This window comes from Kryptolebias marmoratus, linkage group LG19 (assembly GCF_001649575.2).
Source record: "Kryptolebias marmoratus isolate JLee-2015 linkage group LG19, ASM164957v2, whole genome shotgun sequence".
NCBI lineage: Eukaryota > Metazoa > Chordata > Actinopteri > Cyprinodontiformes > Rivulidae > Kryptolebias > Kryptolebias marmoratus.
Window position 1 is genome coordinate 4,123,306 of NC_051448.1, and position 23,846 is coordinate 4,147,151.

Below are 23,846 nucleotides of genomic sequence, written 5' to 3' on the forward strand. Positions count from 1 at the left end.
TGCAAAGCAACAGAAGGGTCTTAGATCTTTGCCTTTTTACAATAAATCAGCCTTATTTTAACATCGGTGCGTCACGCTACAATAAAACATATGTGTTTCACCAAGTCATATCAACAAGTGCTTGAACTTGTCAGGATGTGGTGAGCAGAACCCAAGCATGCAGGCGGAAACACCGACTGAATGAATGAGGCTTAATAGCCAAGAATAAAGCAGCTTTCGTGGCAGAAAACAGAAGACGAAGATGACTGACGTGAGGAGGAACAAGAACGCAGAAAGACTGGCAGGTAATAACAGCATGACAGACCGATGAGAAGGAGAGAACCGAGGGTTTAAGGAGGCTGGAGGGAGCGATTACAGGAGGCGAACGAACATGGGAAGCAGGTGGGAACGGTCAGCTGAGGGAAATATGTCTGACAACAACACCGGGACTCTAAACAAACTAAACACAACCAACCTCAAAAAATAAAACAGCAAACAACCACGAAAAGACAAGGATTGCGACAGAACTCTGCAGTGTAAATTAAATCGATAATAATGGAAAACAACTAAATTTATGCTAATCTACAATGTCATGCCCACTTGCTGCAAAAATATGCAATGTGTTCAGCAGCATACTGTATGTGTAGTATCCACATGCCTCCTGCAAACCAAGCATCAAGGTCATGATGACAGAAAGTGACTGAAGTCGATTTTTAATCAAGCAGAAGAGCTTCTTGATCAACACATTTATCGGTGACCACACAATGCAACAAAAACAAAACTTTTATTACTGCCTTCCATCCAAAGGTGGATGATTATGTGTTTGCCTGTTGTTTGGATGTGAATCCCCTACTGATTAAAGTTTGGAGTCAGCCTGATCCAAGATGGCTGACCTTAAAAGAACCACAAAAATGGCCACCACTCAGTCAGTTTTATGGATAGCACATGTTCTGAGCGCTAACCGACTGTTTGGAGTCAAACCACTCTGTCTGTTAGCAAAATATCTCCTAAACCTCATGAGTTCAGTCTGAGCCCCATCAGGTCTTTTATGTTCTTGTATTTCCTTGTTTTAGTCAGTTTTTTGGTCGATTTCATTGTATTTGTTTGTTTTGATGTTTGAGTTTACTGATGTTTGTTTTAACTAACTTGTAAAGAACTGTGGTCAACCATGTTGCTTTTAAACGTGACGGACCAATTTTAATAAAACTAAGGATGTGCATTTACTACTTATCAACCCATTTTAAGATGGTCGCCACAGCTAATCGACTGTAACCAACACAAAAATGGTCAGTTTTACAACTATTGAGCTAAAAGTTGAGGTGGTAGTTGCTGAGGGTCATTCTCAACACACATTCTGATTGTGAAATCTCACAATATTACATAAAAGGGAGCATAATGTTATTTTTAAGGTTTGACCAAAACCTTTCAGAGAAATAAAATACCATTTTTAAATTAAGGCTAACAGCACATTTTTGCCAGTATTGTTAAGAAATATAATAAATACACTTTAACAGTTGTTTTGTCCGTTTGTGCTGTCACTGTTTCTTTGTTTTTAGGCTTATTAGTGATGTTTATATGCTTCAATAAGTGTAGAAACTTAAATTTGTGGGTCAGAAACTGAATCTATGAGGTAGAGAATCTTCATAATGTTGGTTCTAATAAATAATTTGATTAACATCTCAACACATTTCAAAGTTATCTGACTGCTTTACACCTTAGTGAGGAGTGATAATCACAACTTAGAAATGAAATTATCACATAGCTGAAAGCTGAGCTCAGGCGCAAAATCAAAAAAACTGCATAAAAAAGTAATGATGACCTCACTGGTTACTACACTGTAAGGATCCCACTGTGGCCCAGATGTAAAACCTAATGATTCCAACAGAACATTTCAATGGCCTGAAAACCTTTTTTCCACTGAAGAGAACCATTTGTTTTGTGCTCCAGCTGAGCTGGAAGTCGTAATGTAACTGTGAACGTGTGAAACAAGCTGAAGAAACAAAGCCACTCTCTGCTGCGCGCCCGTTGAAGGGAAATAAAGTGCATCAGGCTGGATGGTATAAACTGAACTGGGAGAAATCGTAAAAGTGAGAGATTTGGGTCGTATCATGGCTCACCTCGGTTTGACTCCGAGGTGAGAAGGTCACTCCTCCAAGCTTCTGTTGACCTCTGACCTCATAAAATCCTAATCATCCTTTCGCAGGGATCTTAGACAACACCAACACACTGTAAGTGCATCTCCATATGTTGTCACTACTTTCTAAAGCTGAGAAACTGTATTTTCAGTTCTCAATTCTCAAATAATGCTTTAACAGTACTTTATTAAATGTATCCAGGCGTCACCATCTAAAACTGGCTGGAAAAAGGAAGCTATGAAAACAGGATATTTATTTATGCTCTGGTTAATTAATCTTTTATTTTGACTAAAGCCTTTGAGCAAAGCTTGTATCATTACTGCTGTTTTACTTGTTTGGTTTAATAAAAGAAATTTAACCTGATATATTTATAAAAACCATCTGAAAAACAAACTTTTGAAGCACTAAATTCCTTTAAGTGATGCTTTGTGTAATAAAGTGACCAAGTCAGCACATAATTCTTGAGTTATTGTTATTTATTTGTTTTGTTTGCTAACCTTGTGTAAGAAGCTTAAACATTTGGATGAGGTCAGTGTTCGGATCGTTACAAGGTTTGGTCCTGACTTGCGTTGCTAAAGGAGATGAGCCAAAGTCCTGCTCGCCGCATGAAACCGTGCTTGTTGCTTGGCAACATTAGCTGGTTGAACACTTCGCAAGGATGTTTTTTTCCTGTTTTCAGGACGAAGATGAGTCACAGGTGACAGATGAACATGTGCCCGAGTTTGTGTCAGCCAGCCTCATACAACCGAGGAGCAGCAGCAGATTTACACTAAAGCCAATGAAAAATCTGCTTCAATAAATGTGCAAATAAATGCTTTTTTAAAACTGTTTGTTTCTGTTTGTTTGAGAGCGGTAGTGATTACAAAAAGAGTGCTAAAACAAAACAAAGAAACATTTTATGTACTTTAACATGACAGCCATAACACGAAGAGACTTTTAAAAGTTCAGCGATACTAACATGGTTCCTACACCTTTTAATTTTAACATTTCTAGACTCAAATTTCTCTAAATTCTTGATTGAATTTCTGCCATTTTTGACACCCAAGTCAAAACATTTACTGCTTATGTTTAGTTCACTGATGCATGTGAAAAATCATAAAACTTGTTGCCAGTTTTTGTAATGATTTTATGGTCCTAAAGTGTTCATCAACACAACGTGATGTCAAATTTAATTCTGATTCAGATTAAAATACAAAAGGTAGTGAATGCTTCAGGGCTAGGGGCTCAAAAGTTGCAAAGTACACGACAAACATCTGGTTTAAAACATTTGCACAGTACTCTACGTCCATATTTTATATACTAAAAAGACTGGAAACAAAAACGTTTCCAGACTCTAATTTCTTACTTTTTGTTGTTCATATTTTTTAAAACCTGGCAAATACTAAAAGCAAGTTTGATATTTTCCAAGACTGTGTAGGAACCCTGTACTTACATGATTTGGCAAATAATTTATAGCGACAGGGTATTATGTGAGGCGTTCACAGGGTTTATAATAAGCTGATAATAAGTCAAAATGTCATAAAAGTTCTTCTGAAGGCAAAAAGGAATGGCTGATGCTCAGTGTTTCCTACCAAAGTCCATCAAAGCGTCATTTATCAGTTTAAAAAATACATACGGTAAAGTTACAGTTTGGTAACGTCATGCTTATGTTCCGGGATTACAAACACCGTTATACTGTGAAAAGATTTAAAGGTTTGTGATAAATCTCAGGGGGCTAAAGGCCAAAGAAGAAAACCTCCTTTGGTTGAGCGTGACCTTCATGACCTGAAGTGGCTCTGCAGGAAAAACCATCACGCCACGCAGATCATTAAAGTCACGCAGGTTTGGGAAGTCCAGAGCTGTCCCGTATGAAGACCGTACATCATAAAGGGAGATCCAGCCAATGATTGACTGTTGAGCAACACAGAACTTATATTCAGTCACAACACACACGTTCCTTTTGCAAATAAAGCAATTAGTTTTGCATCCTGGTCAGAAATGAAAGTGTGGACATGCCCTAAGACGGATGAACGCTTCAGTGTGAGGGGCAAATAAAAAGCAGGAAAGGGGAGAAAGAAGGACACAATGCAGCATTGTAAGTTACAACTTTGAACTTTGACAAACCCCGTGGACCCGGTCAGTGTTTTCACTCTCAGTGCTGCCCTGTTGACCTCCGACCCCCGACCCCGTGACCTAACCAATGAGCCATCTCTTCAAGCTCGCCCCATTTGTAAGCGTGACTGACCCTGACCTCGAGATGAACTCAGCATTGCTCAACGAAAAACAACACGCTGCAATTAAATGACCAGCAGAGAGCCGTTCTCACACTGCCTCCAACCGACGCGCCGAGTGGCTGCTGGTAAATTTCAGCGTTTGCAGCTGTGAGATACGTTAAAGAAAAGCTATCAGTGTTTTCCACCCAGCCCCTGCTGTGGTCTCTCACAAAGAAATGGGAAAACAACATGTGCCTGATGGCTGTTTAGGAACAATAACTAAACCTCTGACCTGATAGTGCTTAATCATGGGTGACTTGATGCTGGTTTCCAACCATTAAGTTACCGAGTCTCACTTTTTGACCAACAGGAACTTCAACCAGAAGAAAATTACACCTTCTAGTAGAACTGAACCAAAAAATCTCTAGAAATCTATTAGATGTAAAACCTGATGTTACCATAATAAGATACCTACTACCTCAAATCAGAGCCCCCATTTTTTATGAAAAAAAAAAATGCAATGTGCATTTTTCTCCTGAAAAATTACATTTAATGGAAGTTTAAATAAATCTAAACAAGAATAAGAACAATCTAAACAAGAGTCTTTTATCTTGAGTGGTTTCAAAGTAAGAATCATCTAAATGGTTTAGGACTGAAAACTGAAAAAGTCTGAAGGTAAAAAAAATAAATAAAATCAAGTTTTACAAAGTGAAGTTTGTTTATGATGCTTGTGCAAAAGGCTGTTGTTGTTACCATCTAAGCTTTTAAATCTGAGGCAAAAAGCCTTCAATGAATCATCCAGAAAAGCCTCAAATAAAACATCCATGAATGTGATCGGCTGACACACCTGTCAGAAGGTGTTTAATCCGACCGAGCCAACAGGGTGTGATGGGAGGCGAAGGGTTAACACCCCGGAGAGAATTTGTAAAAGGCGGCGAAGAAGAGTAACGACTTCTAAACCCGATCGACCTTTCGCTTCATGACAAAAAACATGGAAAGAAAATGACACAAACAGAAATATCTTTTTCTCTCCTCGGCTTCCACGTTGGTAAAACATGTGGAAGCTTAAAAAATTTATATATAAAGTAGATAAATTATTTTTTTCTGCAAAGCTGCAGTCTGCTACAGCTGAAATTGAGTTGTTACAGCTTAAAAGAAGCAGAACACTAGCTAAAACACAGTAAAAGGTAAAAGCTAAAAGTAGTAAATGGCTATCTAGAAGCTAAAAATAGCAAAACAGTAGCTGGAAGCTAAAAGCCCCAAAACACTAGCTATATGCTAAATGTATCAGAACACTGGGTAAAAGCTAAAAGTAATAAAATGCTAGGTAAAAGCAACAAAAGGGTACCTAAAAAATTAAAGTAGAAACAGCTAGCTGAAAAAAATAAACAAATACATGGCTAAAAGTAGGAAAATGCCAGCTAAAAGTAGCAAAGGCTAACTACAAGCTAAAAGTAGCATAACGGTAGGAGCAAAAGGCAAGCTAAAAGCTAAAAACAGCATAAAAAGACAAAAAACAGAGCAAGTGTCTGAATCAGATTTCAAAGAGAACAAAGTTTTTGTGTACTTCTCACTTGTAAACAAAGTTAAATATTTTAAAATGTTTAATAATAACAAAGACATGAGCGTACGTTTTAAATTATGAGCAGCTAAAATAGCACAAACTGTCCAGAAATAGTTGCGTGAAATTAAAACAAAAACAGGAACTCCACAGTGTGAGTGTTGCATCAATGTTTGACTTCATGGATGAAGCGTGAAAACAAACATGGGAAAACTTGGCAACAAACAGCTTGCGTTACGTCCTGTTTTAAAACTAAAACTTGGACTTTTGTTTCACCACAAACTCCTCTGAACTGTAATAAATCCAACTGCAGAAAAGTAAAAAAAAAACACTTACAGGACGGACATGGTAGCTTTCACAGTGCAGTCCTTCCTCTCTGGCTCTCTTCCTCTCTGTCATTTTCTTGGTCTGTCTCTGCCTCACCTCCTACTCTTCCTCCTTCTCTTTTCTTTCTGTCTGTCTCCTCAGATACACTCGCCCTCCAGTTTTCTTTACCCTCTGCTGATTGGCCGGCAGTGGAGTGTGTGATTTACAGGCTCCTTTCCCGAACAGATGTTAACGTGAGCAGCACACACACACGCACGGAGAGGTGGTGAAGGATTGTGTTTGGTAGCCCGAAGGCTTTAAGAAGCGATGACAAACCCACACACAAATTAAGGTTGGTGTTTGAGTGTGTGTGTGTGTGTGTGTACGCCAACTGAAGTCAAAGGTTAGGTAAGCTGCAAAGTTAACAAAGCAGGAGAATCTATCAGGAAAAGACCCAAAACACAAACGAATGAACACATAAATGCAAGAATGTGAAGTAAATTGGATGTCGGAATGCCAGATATTTGTCTTTTTTTTTCACAGGAAAATGAAAAAGGACTTTGCAGAGCTACCAGGACCCCCTCACACACACAAGGGATACCGATGGGGGTGTTAAATAGTCAGAACAGATTACCACATACAAGCAGAAACGTGGAGCTGGTTAACCTTCGTTTCAGTCGGAGGTTAACGGGTTCTGTCGTCGACGGGCCTTTCTTATCTTTACGTCTCAGTTAAGCTTGTTGCTTCTCTCCTACATTTACCGTCTTTAAATGCTTTTATTCTTCTATAAATTTCTTTCTTTCATTTAGTTTCAGTCTTTTAAAAACATAACTCAACACCACTTTTTGTTTATTTATATATTCATAAACGTAACACAATTTTTTACTACTTTTTAAGCATCTGTTTTTCCTTTAACATTTCTCTGAGCTATAGCTAAGGAATAAACCCATTTTGGATAATGTTGATTAGCTGTGGCGGCCATCTTGAATTGGGATGACTTAGCGAAGATGTTTCCTGAAAGTTTCATTAAACTCTGTCCAACGAAACAGTCAAAAGCTTTTATTTCCTCCTTCGCCTTTCAGCAGCGGTCGATTCAAATTCTACAATTATTACATAAAAGTTATCTCAAAGGCAGCGTTCTCAAAAAAAGAAACCTGAATTAAAAAATATCGTAATGCAGAAACGAGACGGGAATTTCTAAATTAACGTCTCGCTTCTCTAGATGTAGCTGCTGAGGCTTTAATGGGATCAAACCACTTATTAGAAATCTGCTGTATTTAGATGCACATGAAGGAACGGCTTTTAAATCAGGTACAACTATAAAAAAGGGTTGTAGTGGTTCGTTGCTCAGTGCCGCGGTCTGGTCTCATAATCCTGAAGCTGCAGGTTCGAGGTCAGGTTCCGGCGTAAAACAACTGCCAAATATTTTGTGAGAGTTTGCTCGCTGTGGCCACCCCTGAAGAGGGGAGCAGCCGAACCCTCACAGCAAGGTGGCAATACGTATGAAGCATCTGGCCATCGTCTTTACCCGCTTTTCCATACAGGGTCGCGGAGGAGCTAATGCCTTTCTCCGGTGCGACAGTCGGGGTGCACCCTGGACTGGTCCACAGAGTGGAACGAGACACAGACGCTCTCACTTTCACCCTGCGACAATTCAGTTTTTGGTTTGTGGGAGGAAACCAGAGCACCTGGAGAAAACCCACACATGCACAGGGAGAGGTGAGCCTGCGACCTTACGGCTGCGAGGCGACAGCTCTAACCTTTGCTCCACCGAGCCGCTTCACTTGAAGTCCATTAACTGTATTATTTCATGAGAATTTCTCTGCCTTGTTACTAACATTCTGTGCTCTGAGCTGAACATATTTGCTGCTTCAGTTTCTTCCTCGGCTCGTGCTCGTCAGAGTTGCTGATGAGTCACACAGTGAGAACAGTGTTGACAGGAAGTCACACTCGCTCTACCTTTCTTTCTCCACATTCATCTGCCACATGAGTCTGTAACAGTTTGCAATCTGACGACCAGCTGGTATCAATTTGACCCACGAGAGTCTGTTTTTTACATATGCATGTTCCATGAAGTTTGGAAAGTTTCTCTGAAGCATCTTTTTAACTGTGATCAGCTGAACTAAACGCAGATCGTTTGATGGATCTTCAGTCACGTGTCACAGATTTTTAGGTTGCGTCCGCTGCAGAACAAGTTCAAACAAAAGCCACTTGAGGTTTCTGCCTGAGCTGTCAGTCTCAGCCTCCATCTCTTTCTCTCACACGCTTTCATGTCACTGCGAGTCGATTTGACTCAATGACTTTCTCTGCCCACCTCATGACCGCGCACTCATACAACCTCAGACTCTCTTTTTTCCGCTGAAGGTGCGTCAGTTTGCACCCTTACATCTGCTGACATCTGCTCACAGTGGCACAGCATTTCCTTTAACTATAAATGACGTTCGGGGCCACGAACTGACAGATGTCAAGATTTACCACGTGCATTTGTAGAAAACATGTTCTAAATTTAAAATTATTCTGTGTCAAATAACTGAGTATAACTCAAGCTGCAAACGCTGACAGACTGTCTTAATCTTTGGGTTTTACTGTGGATTTATGTGATTTTGTTGTTCTGCTCTATGATTTTGTACTCTGTGGTTCTGTGCTGCTGAGATAATCTGGGTTTGATTTAGCTTTATGTTATGCATTCTGGTTTATTTACTTGCCAACTTGTTTCCGTTTGTTTTGCTTCTATTTGTTCTTTTTCATATACTTTTTCTACATGTTTCAGTTTTTATGTAAAGTGTATAATTTAAGGTTTGAATTAGATTGTGTGTTTTGTTTTCTCTTTAGGAAAAGGCTCCAGTTAAAGTCACGCCATCTGTCACAGTTGGCACACCTTGGCAGAGACCAACAAAGCAGGAATTAAAAATAGAAATCATGACTTGGCTACAAAATGTTTACTGATGGCAGTAATTATTTAAGTGACTGAAAATATTTACCCAGTTTACCACTTTTAGTCTAATTAGAGTCTAATCAGCCTTTTAAGTGCCTGGTTGTGTAACATGCCAATAGAAACTTCACAATATGTCATTAAAGTCTTCAGATTTCCTGAAATATTTCAAAGACGTTCGCTTTTTTGTCTCATTTGCCACCAGAAAAGATAAAATATATGCTTGAGATAAATGAATAAATGTACTAAAATGACACAAAAAGGTAAAAAGAACCCAATAATTTCTGCATCACCATCTCAACCAGTTCTAATTTATATCGGCAAAAAAACAATTATTCAGTTTTGCAACAATTTTATCAGTCTGTCACAGCAGTTTGAAGAGATATTTGAACCTACGGTATGTGATAGGGACTACTGTTAGCTGTAAGGTAGTAGCTCACTGGGTGGCGACTAGCTGAGGAGCTGCGTTTGCAAGGAAACCTTCAAAATGTCTCAAAACGTTTGTGGGGGTTCTCAGTATCAGTATCAGTATCAGGTATCTCCCACCCGTCTGACAGAACGCAGGTCCAAGTCTACAAACAATGCAGTGATGATGAATGCTAATTATTCAAAAACTGGTTAAAATCTGCCTATCTTCATTTGAAAAGTGGGTCTCAGTAGATTGAATCATAAACCTGTGGGCGGTACAAAGCAAGCCGAGGTGGGCGAGATGGGCATTAAAACAATGTGCACAGACAAGAATGCAGTTTTGCAAGCCGTGCACGTGACAATAAGATAAAACTGTCTGCTGAAAACATGGCTCGCTGGTCTTACTTCAGATGCTGTTTTGAGTTTTGAGTCGCCAACTTGTATCTAACAGACAACCCAATGTGATATTACCCTGACACCTACAAAAAAAATCCTCTCCACCCCTAACTCCCCTTTAAACTCTCAAAGGACAAGTTTGTTTGGTGCTTTATTTGCGTTTAAAATATTGTTAAAGTATTAAACTCTTTCATTTCTCCAGCTGTCATGGCAGACTTCTAGCAACTGCTTGTCAAGGACGCAGACCGCACCAAGGACTCGAAGGTAAAACTAAGATTTAAGGCTGGTGTGGCAACAAACTATTTATAAGAAGGAACTAAACACACAAAAATCCAAAATGCTGACATGGCAGCAAAAAAACATGAGAATACCTGAAGACACAAGGAACTCAGAGGAACAGACGAGGAAACCCAGGATGACCGTCTGAAGGTGAGACTGAGGACCAGGAGTTTCAGTAGATAAATAAACTAAATACACAACAAAACAACCAAAACCCCACAAATATGTCAAACAAAATACAAAGACTTCAGGATCATGACTTATATTTTTCACCTGTTTTCCTCAGAAGGTTTAAATATCTGTCACAATACTCATCTTGTTTACTTTAAATTAAGTCTGTGTAGGCATTTTATCATTAGCCTAATAAAATAACTTGTATCTTTAACGCCCAGAAGAGGTCAAGGTAGAAAAGTGCACGTGAAAATAAGCCAGGATTTGCAAGAATGCTGGTCGCAAACATTCAGAATCCAGTGAGACGGCAACTGAACATTCACCTCGTTTATCACAGTTTTGAGTTGCCAACTAGTCTCCAGCTACCTTAAAGGTGTACCGCTGATCTGAAAGGAGCCACACCCTGCAGTAACGGGTGAGACTGGCTTACTTCCTAAAACCAGAGATGGAAATGCGCAGAGGAACGGCACCTCTGACATTTTTGACCAAAACCTGAAAGACCTTTCATTAAGACCTCAGTTGATTACATTAACAAAGTCACAACATGGTTCCTTTAAATTACGATTTCCACTTTAATACATTCAAAGAACATTTCAAGCATCTTTCAGACTTAAAGACTCACATATTTGTTGGTTCACACCTTTAGAAATACAGCAAACACATGGAAAAAATAATGTGTAGGTAGAATATTTGCATCATGTTTGGAATCTAGGCCCTGACCTTGTTGCTCCACCAGATATTAATATATTCAACACAGAACAGCAGGGGAGGGATATAATAACGTTCCCCCTTAGGGAAAGAGTCGGAGCCTACAGGTGGATGCCAGATGGTGGTGGAGCTGATAAAATGTTAGAAGATCAGCAGCAGCAAGTAGGAGCACAGCTCTCAGATGGGTGGAGCCGTGGTTGGCTTGGCAGTGTGTGTTTTAAGTGACAAAGTGGCTGACTGGATCAATTTTTAAACAGCGTGCAATTTATTCATTTGTCTGTTTAGAAATTTAGAACAGTTTTCTTGTTTTAAATGGGTGAAATAAACATTACATACTGACAACAGCTCATACTGAGGTAAAATCCCTGCTGCACAAAACAAAACTGTTAATCGGGTGACAGTCAAAGTGATACTACCCCAAATGTTGAGGGACTTTCCCTCAATTCAAGTATGCATTAGTAAAAAAACCTGCAAAACAAACTGCAGCTCGTTTCTGCTGTAGTCTGGCTGTTTGAGAATACCAAAGAACCGTCTAAACAAACTGTTCAAAAGCTTACAAATCCTCTTGAGTCGACAAACAATTACTATGTAATGTTCCAAAACGAAAGCTTACCTTTCACCCTGAGGAAATTTACCTTTCTAATTAATCTGAGGGATCTGAGCAGTTTTGGGAAGCAGTTTTTTTTGTTTATTCCAAGTGATCTCTTATAAAAAATATATATAAAAGACCATATAAATACACACGTAAATCCATAAAAGTTGTAACCTTGTGGAAAAATGTATTGAAAATGAATTGCACATTTCGTTTTATTCACAATGGAACATAGCGAACATATCAAATGTTGAAATTAAGAAACCATTTTTGAAAGAATAAGAAATTTGTTTTAGCAACCCATCCTTTGCTGGATGGGAGCAGATGTTGTTCTAAAACCTGGAGATACTTTTCTGCATTGATGGAGCCTTTCCAGATGTGTGAGCTGCCCATATCAGAGGCACTAATGCACCCCCATACCATCAGTGAGGCAGGCTGGATGGTTTGGACCCGTCTGACATCAGAACAGTTTTCCTCTTTGGTCCAGAGGAGACACATCTGTTCACATCTGGCTTCTTCTTTGCCTGATAGAGCTTTAAGCAGCATTTGTGTTCCTGAGCAGAACAGAACCAGAACATCCAGCCTTGACCTTTGACCTCAGAGACATCTCCAGATTCTTGAAATTCTTTGCTGCTTTTATGAACTGTAGATGATGGGATATTCAGTCTTTCCAATTTTCTCTTGAGGAACATTATTCTGAAATTGTTCCACTATTTTTAGACAGTTTTTCACAGACAGATGAACCCCTGCCCGTCTTTATTTCTGAGGGATTCAGCTTCTCTAAAAAGCTCTTTTATACTCAGTCCTCTTTCTGATCTGTTGCCAATTAAAGCTAATTCTTTGCAAAATCCTCCTCCAGCTGGTTCTTTTTTTGTACCACTTCCTTTTACAGCCTTTTGTTTTCCCTGTACCAACTTTTTAACTGTTGCTGCCATCAAATTCAAAATTTCCTTATTTGTTTCCAAAGAAATGGTCCGATTTCTTAGTTTTAACATGTGATATGTTTACTATGTTCTACTGTGACTAAAATATGGGTTCAAATTATTTTTATTTTTATTTTATAAATTATTATTATTATTTTTTTTACATTTTACACAACGTCCCAGTTTTTTCCGAATTGGGGTTGTATAAATTCACACAGACAGAGACCTATTTGTCTCCCACCTCCATCTTCCAGCGGCTGAGCCATTCTTCTTTCTGCCTCCGGCTGATGTAGTACGGATCTCCAGCCTGGAAAGTCACTCTGGGGACCGGCCTCCTCCGGAGCCTCCCAGTCTCACCCTGAACACACAAACAAACAAGCATCATAGCGGACAGATTCATTCCTGTTTGCAAAAAACATGGAGAAGTGTCACAGCGACCGGTTTTCTCACCTCTCTGGGGGAGTCGCAGTTTCTGTCAGTTTCTGGCTCATCTGCAAGATGAGAAACGTTAAAGGAAATGGGTCATTTGTGTAAGTTAAACAAGAGCTTTAATGAGGGAAAGTCACGGTTTTCGTCACTCTGCTACAGCCTCCAATATTTGAATATTCAAAATACCTTAAAACGCAGCAATCCGCAAGAGACTTAGATGGTTTATTTTCAGATAACTAACCAGCATTCATGGTAACATGTAGATAAAATACTTTTAATAATAAAATAAACCTTGCTCATTATGATTTCCAACTTAAACTAAGCGTATCTTTATGTACAGTATACAATAAATTCATACCCTTGTTTTTCTCAGTTTGCTCAGTTTTCTGGTGCCTACGCTTCTTGCGAGGGGAGGGTGAGGGCTCAGGCTCCTCAGGCGGAGTTGGGGGCGCGTTTGCACAGGGGTCAGAGGTCGCCATCTCCTGAGAAACAGACAGAGCAAAGTCTATGTCTGAGAACTCTTGTCTAGACTATTCAAAGGGCAGCACATTCACAGTAATCATACACACACACGGACAGGCTTTATACGCTCACATAAAACAGAAGCAGTCCGAAGCTGCAGCAATACCTGCTGCATTCCTATTAGTCTAACCCTATTAGTGCAACACTGAGCAGGTATGTCCGGCAGGGCTCACACACACTCACACACACACACATTTATTGGATAAGGACTGGGAGTAGCATTGGAGTTAACAGTGTTGATGATTACAAGCTCATCTCACAGAAAACCTGTCTTCGATTATTAAAACTGTGAAAAATATTAGATTTAAATAATTTAAAATCAGCTCAAAATGTAGCGTTTGGTTTTGAAAGCTACCTGTTTCATAATCACACTGCAAAACTATCCAGATGTTACTCCCCGGCTTGCTTAATTAGGCTTATATATTAGATGACCAGCATCAGAATAAACAGCAGGGTTTGAACGTGTGTGCCGCTAACAGGTTTTTACAGGTGGGTAGTTAAAACGTGTAGCGCAGGGGTGATAGGTCAAGCCCAAAGGCTAAAGTAACACCAGCTCGTGCTAACAAGCCCACAAAGAGGAGCAGAGGAGGCCCGGTAAAGGCTGATTACAGAAAAAGTGGCTGAAAAAGCCTCAGGAAAGACTTCAGCACACGTTTTAAACACCTACACAGCATCCAGAAGATCAAACATAAAGTCAAAAAACATTTAGCTTTGCTGTGTGGTGCTTCAACTATGATTAATAATTGTAACGCATAGTAGTGTCTAGAATTTGGCCACGTACTTCCCCCTGCATCAGCTGTAAAAGCTAATGTAGGATCCAGCACTAAAAGCCAGCTGGGGTTTTATGTCTCCTGTCTGCTTATTGACGACTGTACACCCAATTAGTTTTATTCTTATTGACGGTAAGACGCTCAGAACTCTGGCGCTGATAATACTGAAACAGACCTCTCAAAGTAAAAATAAAGAAAATGCTGAGCTTTCCTTGAAGGAGCGCAGATTGCCCTCTACCTTTCATGACAAACTTTTTGACTAATATCAACGCACGTCGATCAAAGACAGAGCTGTAGATGTTTTGGTCAAAGCTTGAAAATAACAATTTCGTAAAACATCTCGCTCAGAGTAGGTGTTGAGGAGGACTCTCAGCTACTACCACACCCAATTTTAGCTCAGTGTGTGTTACATACACTGAGTTGTAGCCATTTTTGTGTTGGCTAATGTCAATTAGTTGTGGTGGCCATCTTCAACTGGACTGACTCCAAATGTTAATCAGTTGAAATGATTACTTTTTGAGAGTTTTTAGAAAGTCCATCCTCTGGTTCAGGAGATATTTTGCTAACAAACAAACATGGTTGACTCCAACAGTTAATGCTGAAGTTTTAAGCTAAGATCTCGCTCGTTGAGTAGCCGTTGGTGTATGTGTTATCAATGACTCTCAGCTGCAACAAAAAACAAATTTTAGCTGAATATCTGTGAGATTTTTGTGACTTCTAAGGTCAGTTAACTCAGGTGGCCATCTTGAATTGGGTTGGCTCCAAAAAAGTGAAAGTTTCATTCAAATCTGTCCAGTTATTCATGAGATGTTTTGCTAACAGACCGACTCCAAATAAGAAATGGTAAAATCTGTTAGCACTCAGAATATGTGATGGGGATCAGTCTCAGCAACTACCACACCAAAACATAGCTCAATTTCTGTCAAATGGGCTGATTTACAGCCACGTTTGTGTTTTTAATGGCAATTGGCTTTGGCAGCCATCTTGAATTGGGTTAATCAGCCGTAAACGTACATCTAGTGATCACTTTCTGGGAGTTTGATTAAAATTTGTCCACTGGTTCATGAAATATTTTGGTAACAGACAGACACATGAACACACACACACACACAGACACGCAAACATGAGCAAAAACATTATCGTCCACCTTCACCTTTTTGGCAGCGGGTGATAAAAACTTCACAAAACCTTGTTAGAAGCAGCAGAAAAGCTGCTTTTGGAACAAACCTTCGGAGATAAACTTATAAAATAACAACTTAACTTCACAAATCATATTTAAAAAATTAATGGTTATTTAGCATTTAACGTAAAAATATAAAACAGTAAAAACAAATAAACAAAAACTGAATTAACCAGCTATGTTGAGTGGCTGAAACTTGCTATGTAAAGGTTAAGCATGTGCTTTTTAAAAGTACACTAAATTAGCTCAGATAAATGTCGTAAAATACGCACAAAACAAAGACGGGATGAATAACACAAATACTTGGTATCTATCTTCTGCATATGTTGTACCACCATGTGGCCTAGACATGAGCATTAACATTTAAAATAATATTAAAGCTGCATTAAGCAATTTAAGACTCCTAGAGCTACTTTTTAAGCAAACAACTGACTACTTACACATTCAGCAGAAACAGAGGAATCTGGAACTGCAGTCATCGTTTTGGCCACATGTTGAATGTAAACTCATTTCAGCCCTGGCTCGGTCCACAGAACTCTTCAGAAAAATATCTGGATATCTTTGAATTGCTACGAGACTGACGATCCTCAGTTACTTCGCCTTCCTGCCCCCCTTTCTTTAGTCTTTTTTTTTTTTTTAAGCACCAAACAGAAAGTGTGCAGCCGACTTGATAGAGTTGGCTCCACACTTCCTTTTAGTAAGAGCAGGTGCACAGGTTGGGTTTCATTTTGGGCCGGTAAAACTCAGCGTGTGACCCGAATGGGGCTACGAAACTGCGGTTTTGATTCATCTTTCCGGGAGTCATTTGATTCAGTGAAACTATCACAGGATATTGCTTAATGCAGCTTTTAAATATAAAGGTTGAGAAAAAAAAAAAAAAAAAAAGGATTCACCACAAAGACGCCTGTGGCGCACCGAACTGTAAAACATATTTAGGACACATTCCATTTGAAATTAATAACAACCCACACACAAACAGGAAGTAACTACAACACTTCAAGTTGTTTATTCTTTACTCACAACCCCTCAATGGCATGCATTTCCCTTTCTATTAGAATCTACTGCCGCCTTCATATTGAATGGCTTACAGATGCTAACCTGAGCTGCATGCACAATATAGGAACTGAGCGATGAGGGGGTATTTGGTTTGATGGGGGGGTTGTCTGGCCAAAGAACAGGATGTAGCAAACAATAAAACAATAGTGTACTAAAAATAATATAATAAGCAATAACACCAGCCTACTTTGGAAACTAAATCAATTGTGCCATGAATTATAGATCCACAACGGCAGAGTGAATCCTGCACACGGTTGCAAAAACAACATGAGCAGTTTAAAAAAAAACTGAAGTTGAAGCTGTTCCCGTCGTCAATGTGACAAATGCAAATAACACAATGTTCAGAGATGTTTGTGTAGATTTGTTTCCTAATTTCATTTACTGTTAATCGTCTGTAACCAAAAGCGAAAGAGGGATGATGTTTATGTGTTTGTCTGTCTGTTGTGTTAGCAAAATACCTCAAGAATCACTAAACGGACCGACGTTCACTTCAGAAATCACCAGACTGTCCCTTTAAGGTGATTCCTCAATAACCTGAGCGTACACCACATGGAGGCAGACTGATTTGTGTGGTTAACTATAAAACAGCAGAGTTATGATTGACTAATTACATAACAGCGGTTTCATTTGTTGTCTTTTCATCCACCAACCACCAGTTTTCTTGTCCCTTTCAGTCAAGTTCTGCGACCACAGTTTCCCCACAATGTCTCTGACTTTTGAGGTTGCAGCAAAAAGCTTAAAAGCACAAAGAAAAACAGAATGTGTTGCAAATGTGACCAAACCAAATCAAAACCTTAATTTCTCCAGTTTAGCCTGAGAAAGTTTATTTTAGTTTAAATCTAGTTATTGGAGTGCATGGGAAAGCCTGTGTAATTCAGCTCCTAATAATGCTGCCGTCTCTTGTTTATCACCATGATTGTGTTATTAGTTAACGACATGTTTTTTACTCGGTTGTTCTACGTGCACATGTGTGACAGGACTCGCGTTAATCCTGCCCGCCCTGTCAGAGCTCAGACATCAAAGCATGATCAGACCTGCTCTCCTGCACACACACACTCCTTCACAGCGGCGCTCGCCCTGTCTGGGACTGTTTGATCAGCTATATAGACTCGCTGCTTCTGCCGCAGAGTTCAGCAAGTGCAAAGACTACAACGCAGAGGATGAACGGTCAAAGAACTATGGATGTGAAAGGAGCTGCCAAATAAAGCGTCAATAAAGACAGACCATACAGAGTGATTATGATAATGATAGTAAAAATACTGCCCTGAAACACAACACAGATTATTACTGCTAAACAAAAGGTGGCTGGAAGGTTGCCAGGTAAAACCCAGATGAACCCGAGCTTTAAAGGCAACACAGTCACCTTCAGTAAAACCTATTTACAGCAGCTGAACAGAGAGCAATATGTCACTGAAGCTCTAATTTCACAGAAAACATGATAAGAAAACATATTTCACTGAGCAGCAGTTACGGCTACTTTACACTCATTTATGCGCCGCTCTATGATCTGTAAAACTAATTGTTTTACCCCTTTAGGAACTTGAGGACTCTGTACCAAGTAGTAATCTATTTATAACTAACCCACCACCCCCTTTTTAGACTGCTTATTACTCCTCCACCGTGTTCTCATTTCTGTTGCACTTAAATTAACAGAACTGCTACTGAGAGTTAGCAGGACAAAATAAAAACAGTTCAGTCAGCACGTGGTAACCTAATCTTATTAAGGATGTTCATAGTTGTGATTAGATGGAAGTAAAAACAACCTAAAGGTTTAACTTGAAGCTGCTGCATTTAAAAAAATAACCTTGGGATTAAGAAGTTAAAAGAATTAGTATTATTATTGAGAGAAAACATTCACCATCACTCTTCAATAGTCACCAACAACTGCCAACTAGTCGCCAACTAGTCTATTACAGTCACCAACAATCACCAACTAGTCTACAACAGTCACCAACTAGTCTATTACAGTCACCAACAATCACCAACTAGTCTACAACAGTCACCAACTAGTCTACAAACAGTCTGCAACTAGTCTACTACAACCACCAACAGTCACCATTGAGTCTTCAACTAGTCACCAACAGATACCATTGGTTGCCAACAGTCTCCAACTAGTCACCAACTAGTCATAAAAAGTCACCAACAGCCGCAAACCGTCTCCAACTAGCCACCAACAGTCACCAAGTAGTCGCCAAGAGACATCAATAGTCACCAACGAGTCTCTAACCAGTCATAAAATAGTCACTAACAGCCACTAACAGTCTACGACTAGTCACAAACAGTCACCAACAGTCACCAACTAGTCACCAACTAGTCACAATTCAGTGAGATACTATTTTATTGTTGAACATAAGCCAAAGTACAAAGTTGTCTTGTAGACTAACAGGACTTTCATGTTGGTCTTTAAAAACAGCTGAGCTCTGAGTTTTAGGCCACTTTTGTGTGTAAAAATTAAAATTCTTACATACTTCTGTGATTTGTTTTTCAATTGTGTTCAGTTGTTCTTAGCTTTGTCTTGTTGTCAGTGAGTTTTTTTTATTTTTATTGCAGAAATAAGAGACTTGATGAATTTGGCAGATTCTTCAGCGATGCAACAAACACTGTGTTAATTATTTATTTCAAATCCAAACATATTGTTTTTGTAAAACATTAATTAAGTTTTTAAACTGAGTATGTATACAAGAATATGATTTGTGTACAAAGCAGGATCACTTTCCACTGCAACAGCTAGCAGATATTTAGTAGGAGGTGTGTTTGGGACTTAACTGACAAAACTTTGTTTACATTTCCAAACATTGTGGGTTTTTACTCCTAAGTCTTATCTCAGTATTGCTCAGTATTTATAAACTCATGCCTGCTTTTAAATAGTCCACTCAGACCCAGAGCGTCATAATTCGCTTCAGTTTAAAATCTATCACATGAAACATAACAAAGAGCCTTTTAGCTATAGTTTCACTGTGACTTTAAGCAGCAAGTGGAAAATATGGGGGATGGAGCCACGCTGATGACGAATAATGTTGAGGCCATGAGGTTATCGCCACATGTGGAGAAAGAGTTTACACACTGACTGCAACTTCAACCAGGCGATTCAAAGGGGAAACCCCGTTCTTAGACAAATTATCATTAGAGAAAAAAAACAAAACAAAACAAAAGCAACCCACACAGCCTCCTTTATGGAGACAAATGCTCCCTCAAGTCATCTGCCAAACACACTCACATGTGGCTGAAGGTGTCAGTCTAGATTCTTTGTGCATAAAAAAAACAAAAAAAGCAAGCTGATTGTGATTAACGCTCAGCAGCTTGCAGGTGTGAAAGCAAAGTGCTGCTGGAATAATTCATGTTCAGGAGCTCAGAAAACATTTAAAAAAGAAGAAGATACTGCGAGAGTTTGCAGCAGAAAATGCTGACTTGTTGCAGTACTCACAGGAAGCTGCTGTTTGCTTTTCCTGCTAGGGCGACCGACTCTGCGCTTGTTTCGGAGGCTCGCTGGCGTCCCCTCCTCTGGACTGTCCTGATCTGCTCCGTCTTCGCTCTGGGCCGACACACAGGGAGAGAGAACCACATCAAGCGCCGAGCAGTGACTTTAAGAATTTATAACTGCTGTCTTCAGCGAGACCACATTAAAGCGACTAACATTCGAGACATTACGGTCAGAAACACACTCCGGGGTAGTGAGTGAGTGAATGAATGAATGGAGGCTCCAAACTGTTTGTGTAGTCACAGTTTTTACAACTTTGCTTGCTTTACCTTAAAACAGACAATGTCAGCTGATTTTATTTAATAAAAGCACTTCCAGAGTTCTAAATGGGAATGACTAAAAAAGAAAGAAAAGTTGATTATATAAATAGGAGCAGACATGAAATCTAGTTGTGTTTAATAGAGCAGACGTCTATCTAAGCATTAGATGAATGCTAAAAAAAAAGACAATCCAGATTAGTTCCATCAGCTGCGGAGGTTTTAAAAACCATAATTCGTTTGGCTTTTACTGATGTTGTGAGAAGCAGAAACAAATGTTTTTTTTAAAGCGACTCTAAGCTACTGCCACATCAAACTTCAGCTCAAAAACTGTAAAACTGATGTTGATTAGCTGTGGCGTCCATCTTGAACTGGAACGACTCCAAAAGCAAACCAGCTGCAGATGTGTTTTACTTTCTGAGAGCTTCATTAAAATGGATCAGACCAACAGGACTGACTCCAATAACTAATGCTTAACTTTTATAGCCATATTAGCTGTTAAAATACACACTTTTTCATTGTTCACAAATTCTACATCATTCAATGATTGGTTGGGGGTTAATAGGACTTTGCTTTAACTAAATCCAGTGATCAGTTTTGAAAATTCTCCCGTTAGTTTTTGGAATACAGTAGATGTACATTTAATGATCCTGTCTTACAGAGAGTCATTAAAACCCATCCAGTGGTTGGAAACAGACAGACACACAGATAACGGCTAAAACTTTATCCACCTTTGCTTTTCAGTGACAGACGATAATATTTATCATTCACTGCCAGAGTAAACAAATCCTTTCTATCTAGTTCTATAATACTACTGACCTTCATACAGGAGTAACCAGAGCATAAATGTAACCTCGCTACCCAAAACACTGAGGATCCAACAAAAATCCAATTAGACTCATGTTTTTTGCTTTGTTTTTTTGCCAGCTCTGAGCAGTCTGACTTGCCGAGGAGCTCGAGTGTGAGCTGTGTTTTTTAAGAGACCCGAGAGGACCCATGAACGAGCCAAATAAAACAAGCAGCACCTGCTGCACCTTAAACGAAACAGACGAAACTTCAATAAGACATCATCTCGCAGGAGAAAATGAGTATTTATTTAGGCCGGGAGGAGTTTGGCTGGTGTTACAGGCTTTCTTAGACAAATCTGAGAACTCTTTCCGTGCCTTAGGTAGAAATTAAACAAATCCTACTGATATGGGCAACATTAAAAGTAACAGGAGTAAATTCAATTAAAGTTAGAGGTTTAACCGACTCGTCAAAGACTAACAGAGGAGGCGATTATGATAAGATTTTAACAAATGAAAAGCACTCGTTTGTTGATTTTTTCCCCAGCATGTTAGAATTAGACTTTCTTACAGGCTTTTCTGAAGATTGTCTAAATTTGTTTAGGCAGAGATGAGTGTAATAGCTACGACCGCACAGAATCTTAGGTCAATATCTGTGAGTCCTGGCCATTCTTGTTCCTAAATTGTATTGACTTTAAAAAGTTAATCAGTTGTAAAATCTGTGCCCTTGTTCATGAGATATTTTGCTAACTCTGTGGACAAACAAACACACAGATTTGGGCACAAACATGATCACATTGTCACCTTCACCTTTGGGTGATGAAAGTTGTGTTTTAGTAACATTTACTAAGTGCTAGTTTAATCTCGGTTTGTGCTTCTTGTAGTTGTCAGGCAGATTACTGAAGACCCTTCAGGTGTTGTGGGATTTTGTGTGTATATTATTCTCTACACACCTAGAAGAGAAGAGACAGGAAGTGGAGTCAAGCATCTTATTATAACTCCTAAAACCAAAACTTCAATCTACAGCACATAAGAGGGTTTAGGTGCTATAATTCTGATGCAGTTTGAATAAAACGTCTCACAAATAAGAAAAGAAGAAAATTCTGTCAGTTGTTAAAAGAGGAAAGGGGGGGTTATTATTTGTTCTCCCTTCACAGCTCGGCCCAAACTCCGGTGACAATGGTGCGGTTGCTAAGGTGCAGAAACTGCTTAGCAACCGTCTCCAGCTATGCTGCGGTGCTGACTAAACACGGTGACGTCACTTTGCCGATGATCAGCTTAGCAACCGGCTAAAACAAGTGAAGGCTTTATGCCTGACTGCCTGGTGTGCACTCCAGATGTCACACTCACAAGCATACTTTAGCAAAACAGCAATTAAGTACTGAATATGCGGTCAATAGTAGAAAAAACTACAAGTCTGATATATAAGCCTGACGAGCAAAGGACACAACAACCAAGACCCTGAAAATGATGTCAAGACACACAAACACCAACACTGACCATTCTGTCTATATATCTTTGGTCTATTTCTGTCTCCTGGCAGGTTATTTTAGGCAGTTGCTAAGCAACCAGACTGCAAACCAGAGGAGGCAGAGGAGGATCCCATCAGCAGCAGACAGTTTGTCCTCTTTCTATTTCCCCCCATCTCCATGTCCTCCTCTCAATCTCACTCCAATGTCCTTGTTTCCTAGATTGCCCCTTTGTGTCTGCTTTCTTTCTGCATCTCACTTTCAGTTTTATTATTCACCTCATAAGTATCTGTAAACAGAAAGAGGCTGAACTATATTTTACTCAAATTTACCACTCATCTCCTCGGCAGCTGATGGATCAGCCAGTAGATTAAACCAGATTTTATCCAGATTTAGCTCAGATAGACTTACTGCATTTAAACACAAGATATATTAGATTTTTGTCTTATACATTAACAGAATTAAAATCTACAAGGACACATGTGCATGGAAAAGATCATATTACTTTTGGAAAAACATAATGCAGAGGTGACTAATCTTAATCAATGAGCTCCAAAAGGCTTGTTTCTGAAACCTTAAGGCTTTGGAGACGGGATACAAACCGTTTTCAACATGATCTGCTACAAATAGCGGCGACACCCAAGGCGAACTTTCTGACAGCCATCAAATTACGGCAGCAGTTTGTTACTTGTTTTGTTATGTTTTGTTAACGCCGACAGACAGCAGATTTAAAGCAGGAAATTAAAGGCTTAGCATTCTTTGACAAATGCAGATCGCCCACTGGCTTTCACACCAGTTTATTCTGAAATCGTTTTAGGTTGAGAGATGAAAAAGTTAAAGCCGTTTGGGTCAAACCTTGAAAGTGACGTTGAGATATCTCTCATGATCTGCTGGCACTTAAAGTACACGTTATGGATGACTGTCCAGTGATTCATGAGATATTTTGCTAACAGACAAACAGGGTTGACTCCAACAGTTAGTGCCAGGGTTTTAGACACAATGCGTTGCAATTAAAGTATGCGTTAGGAACGATGCTCACCTACTACCAATTGAAATTTTAGCTCAATATCATAGATAACAGATGAACAAACATTATCGCCCTGCAATCACCAGCGGGCAGCAATAACGAATGTTTGTGTTTATATTAATAAATAAACCAAAACAGCAGAAAATGGGGCACGATACAAACACAGTATGAGTAATCTTTGTATAAACATGCCTGTAAATATTTATTAGGTTTTAAAAACAGCTGACTTTACACCTAAAACCGTCTCAAATGATCAGGAAATTACCGTTGTCTAATCCCAGAGAATATTCT

General features: G+C 39.3%; 1 protein-coding gene across 7 annotated transcripts in view; it reads right to left on the bottom strand.

The window, feature by feature from the left end:
- LOC108233456 (DNA (cytosine-5)-methyltransferase 3A) overlaps nt 1-23,846 on the bottom strand; it is a 48,635-nt gene that overhangs the window by 18,789 nt on the left and 6,000 nt on the right. For 4 of the 7 annotated variants that reach the window (XM_017411942.3, XM_017411941.3, XM_017411940.3 and 1 more), the window contains exons 3-6: nt 19,964-20,071; nt 13,370-13,493; nt 13,033-13,073; nt 12,824-12,940 (exon numbers count right to left, since the gene is read on the bottom strand). In XM_017411942.3, the coding sequence (XP_017267431.1) occupies nt 12,824-12,940; nt 13,033-13,073; nt 13,370-13,493; nt 19,964-20,071 (390 nt within the window). Of the gene's footprint in view, nt 1-6,203; nt 6,347-12,823; nt 12,941-13,032; nt 13,074-13,369; nt 13,494-15,923; nt 16,038-19,963; nt 20,072-23,846 lie in introns of those variants that run through there. The other 3 variants (XM_037981601.1, XM_017411943.3, XM_017411944.2) reach the window with 3 other exon arrangements.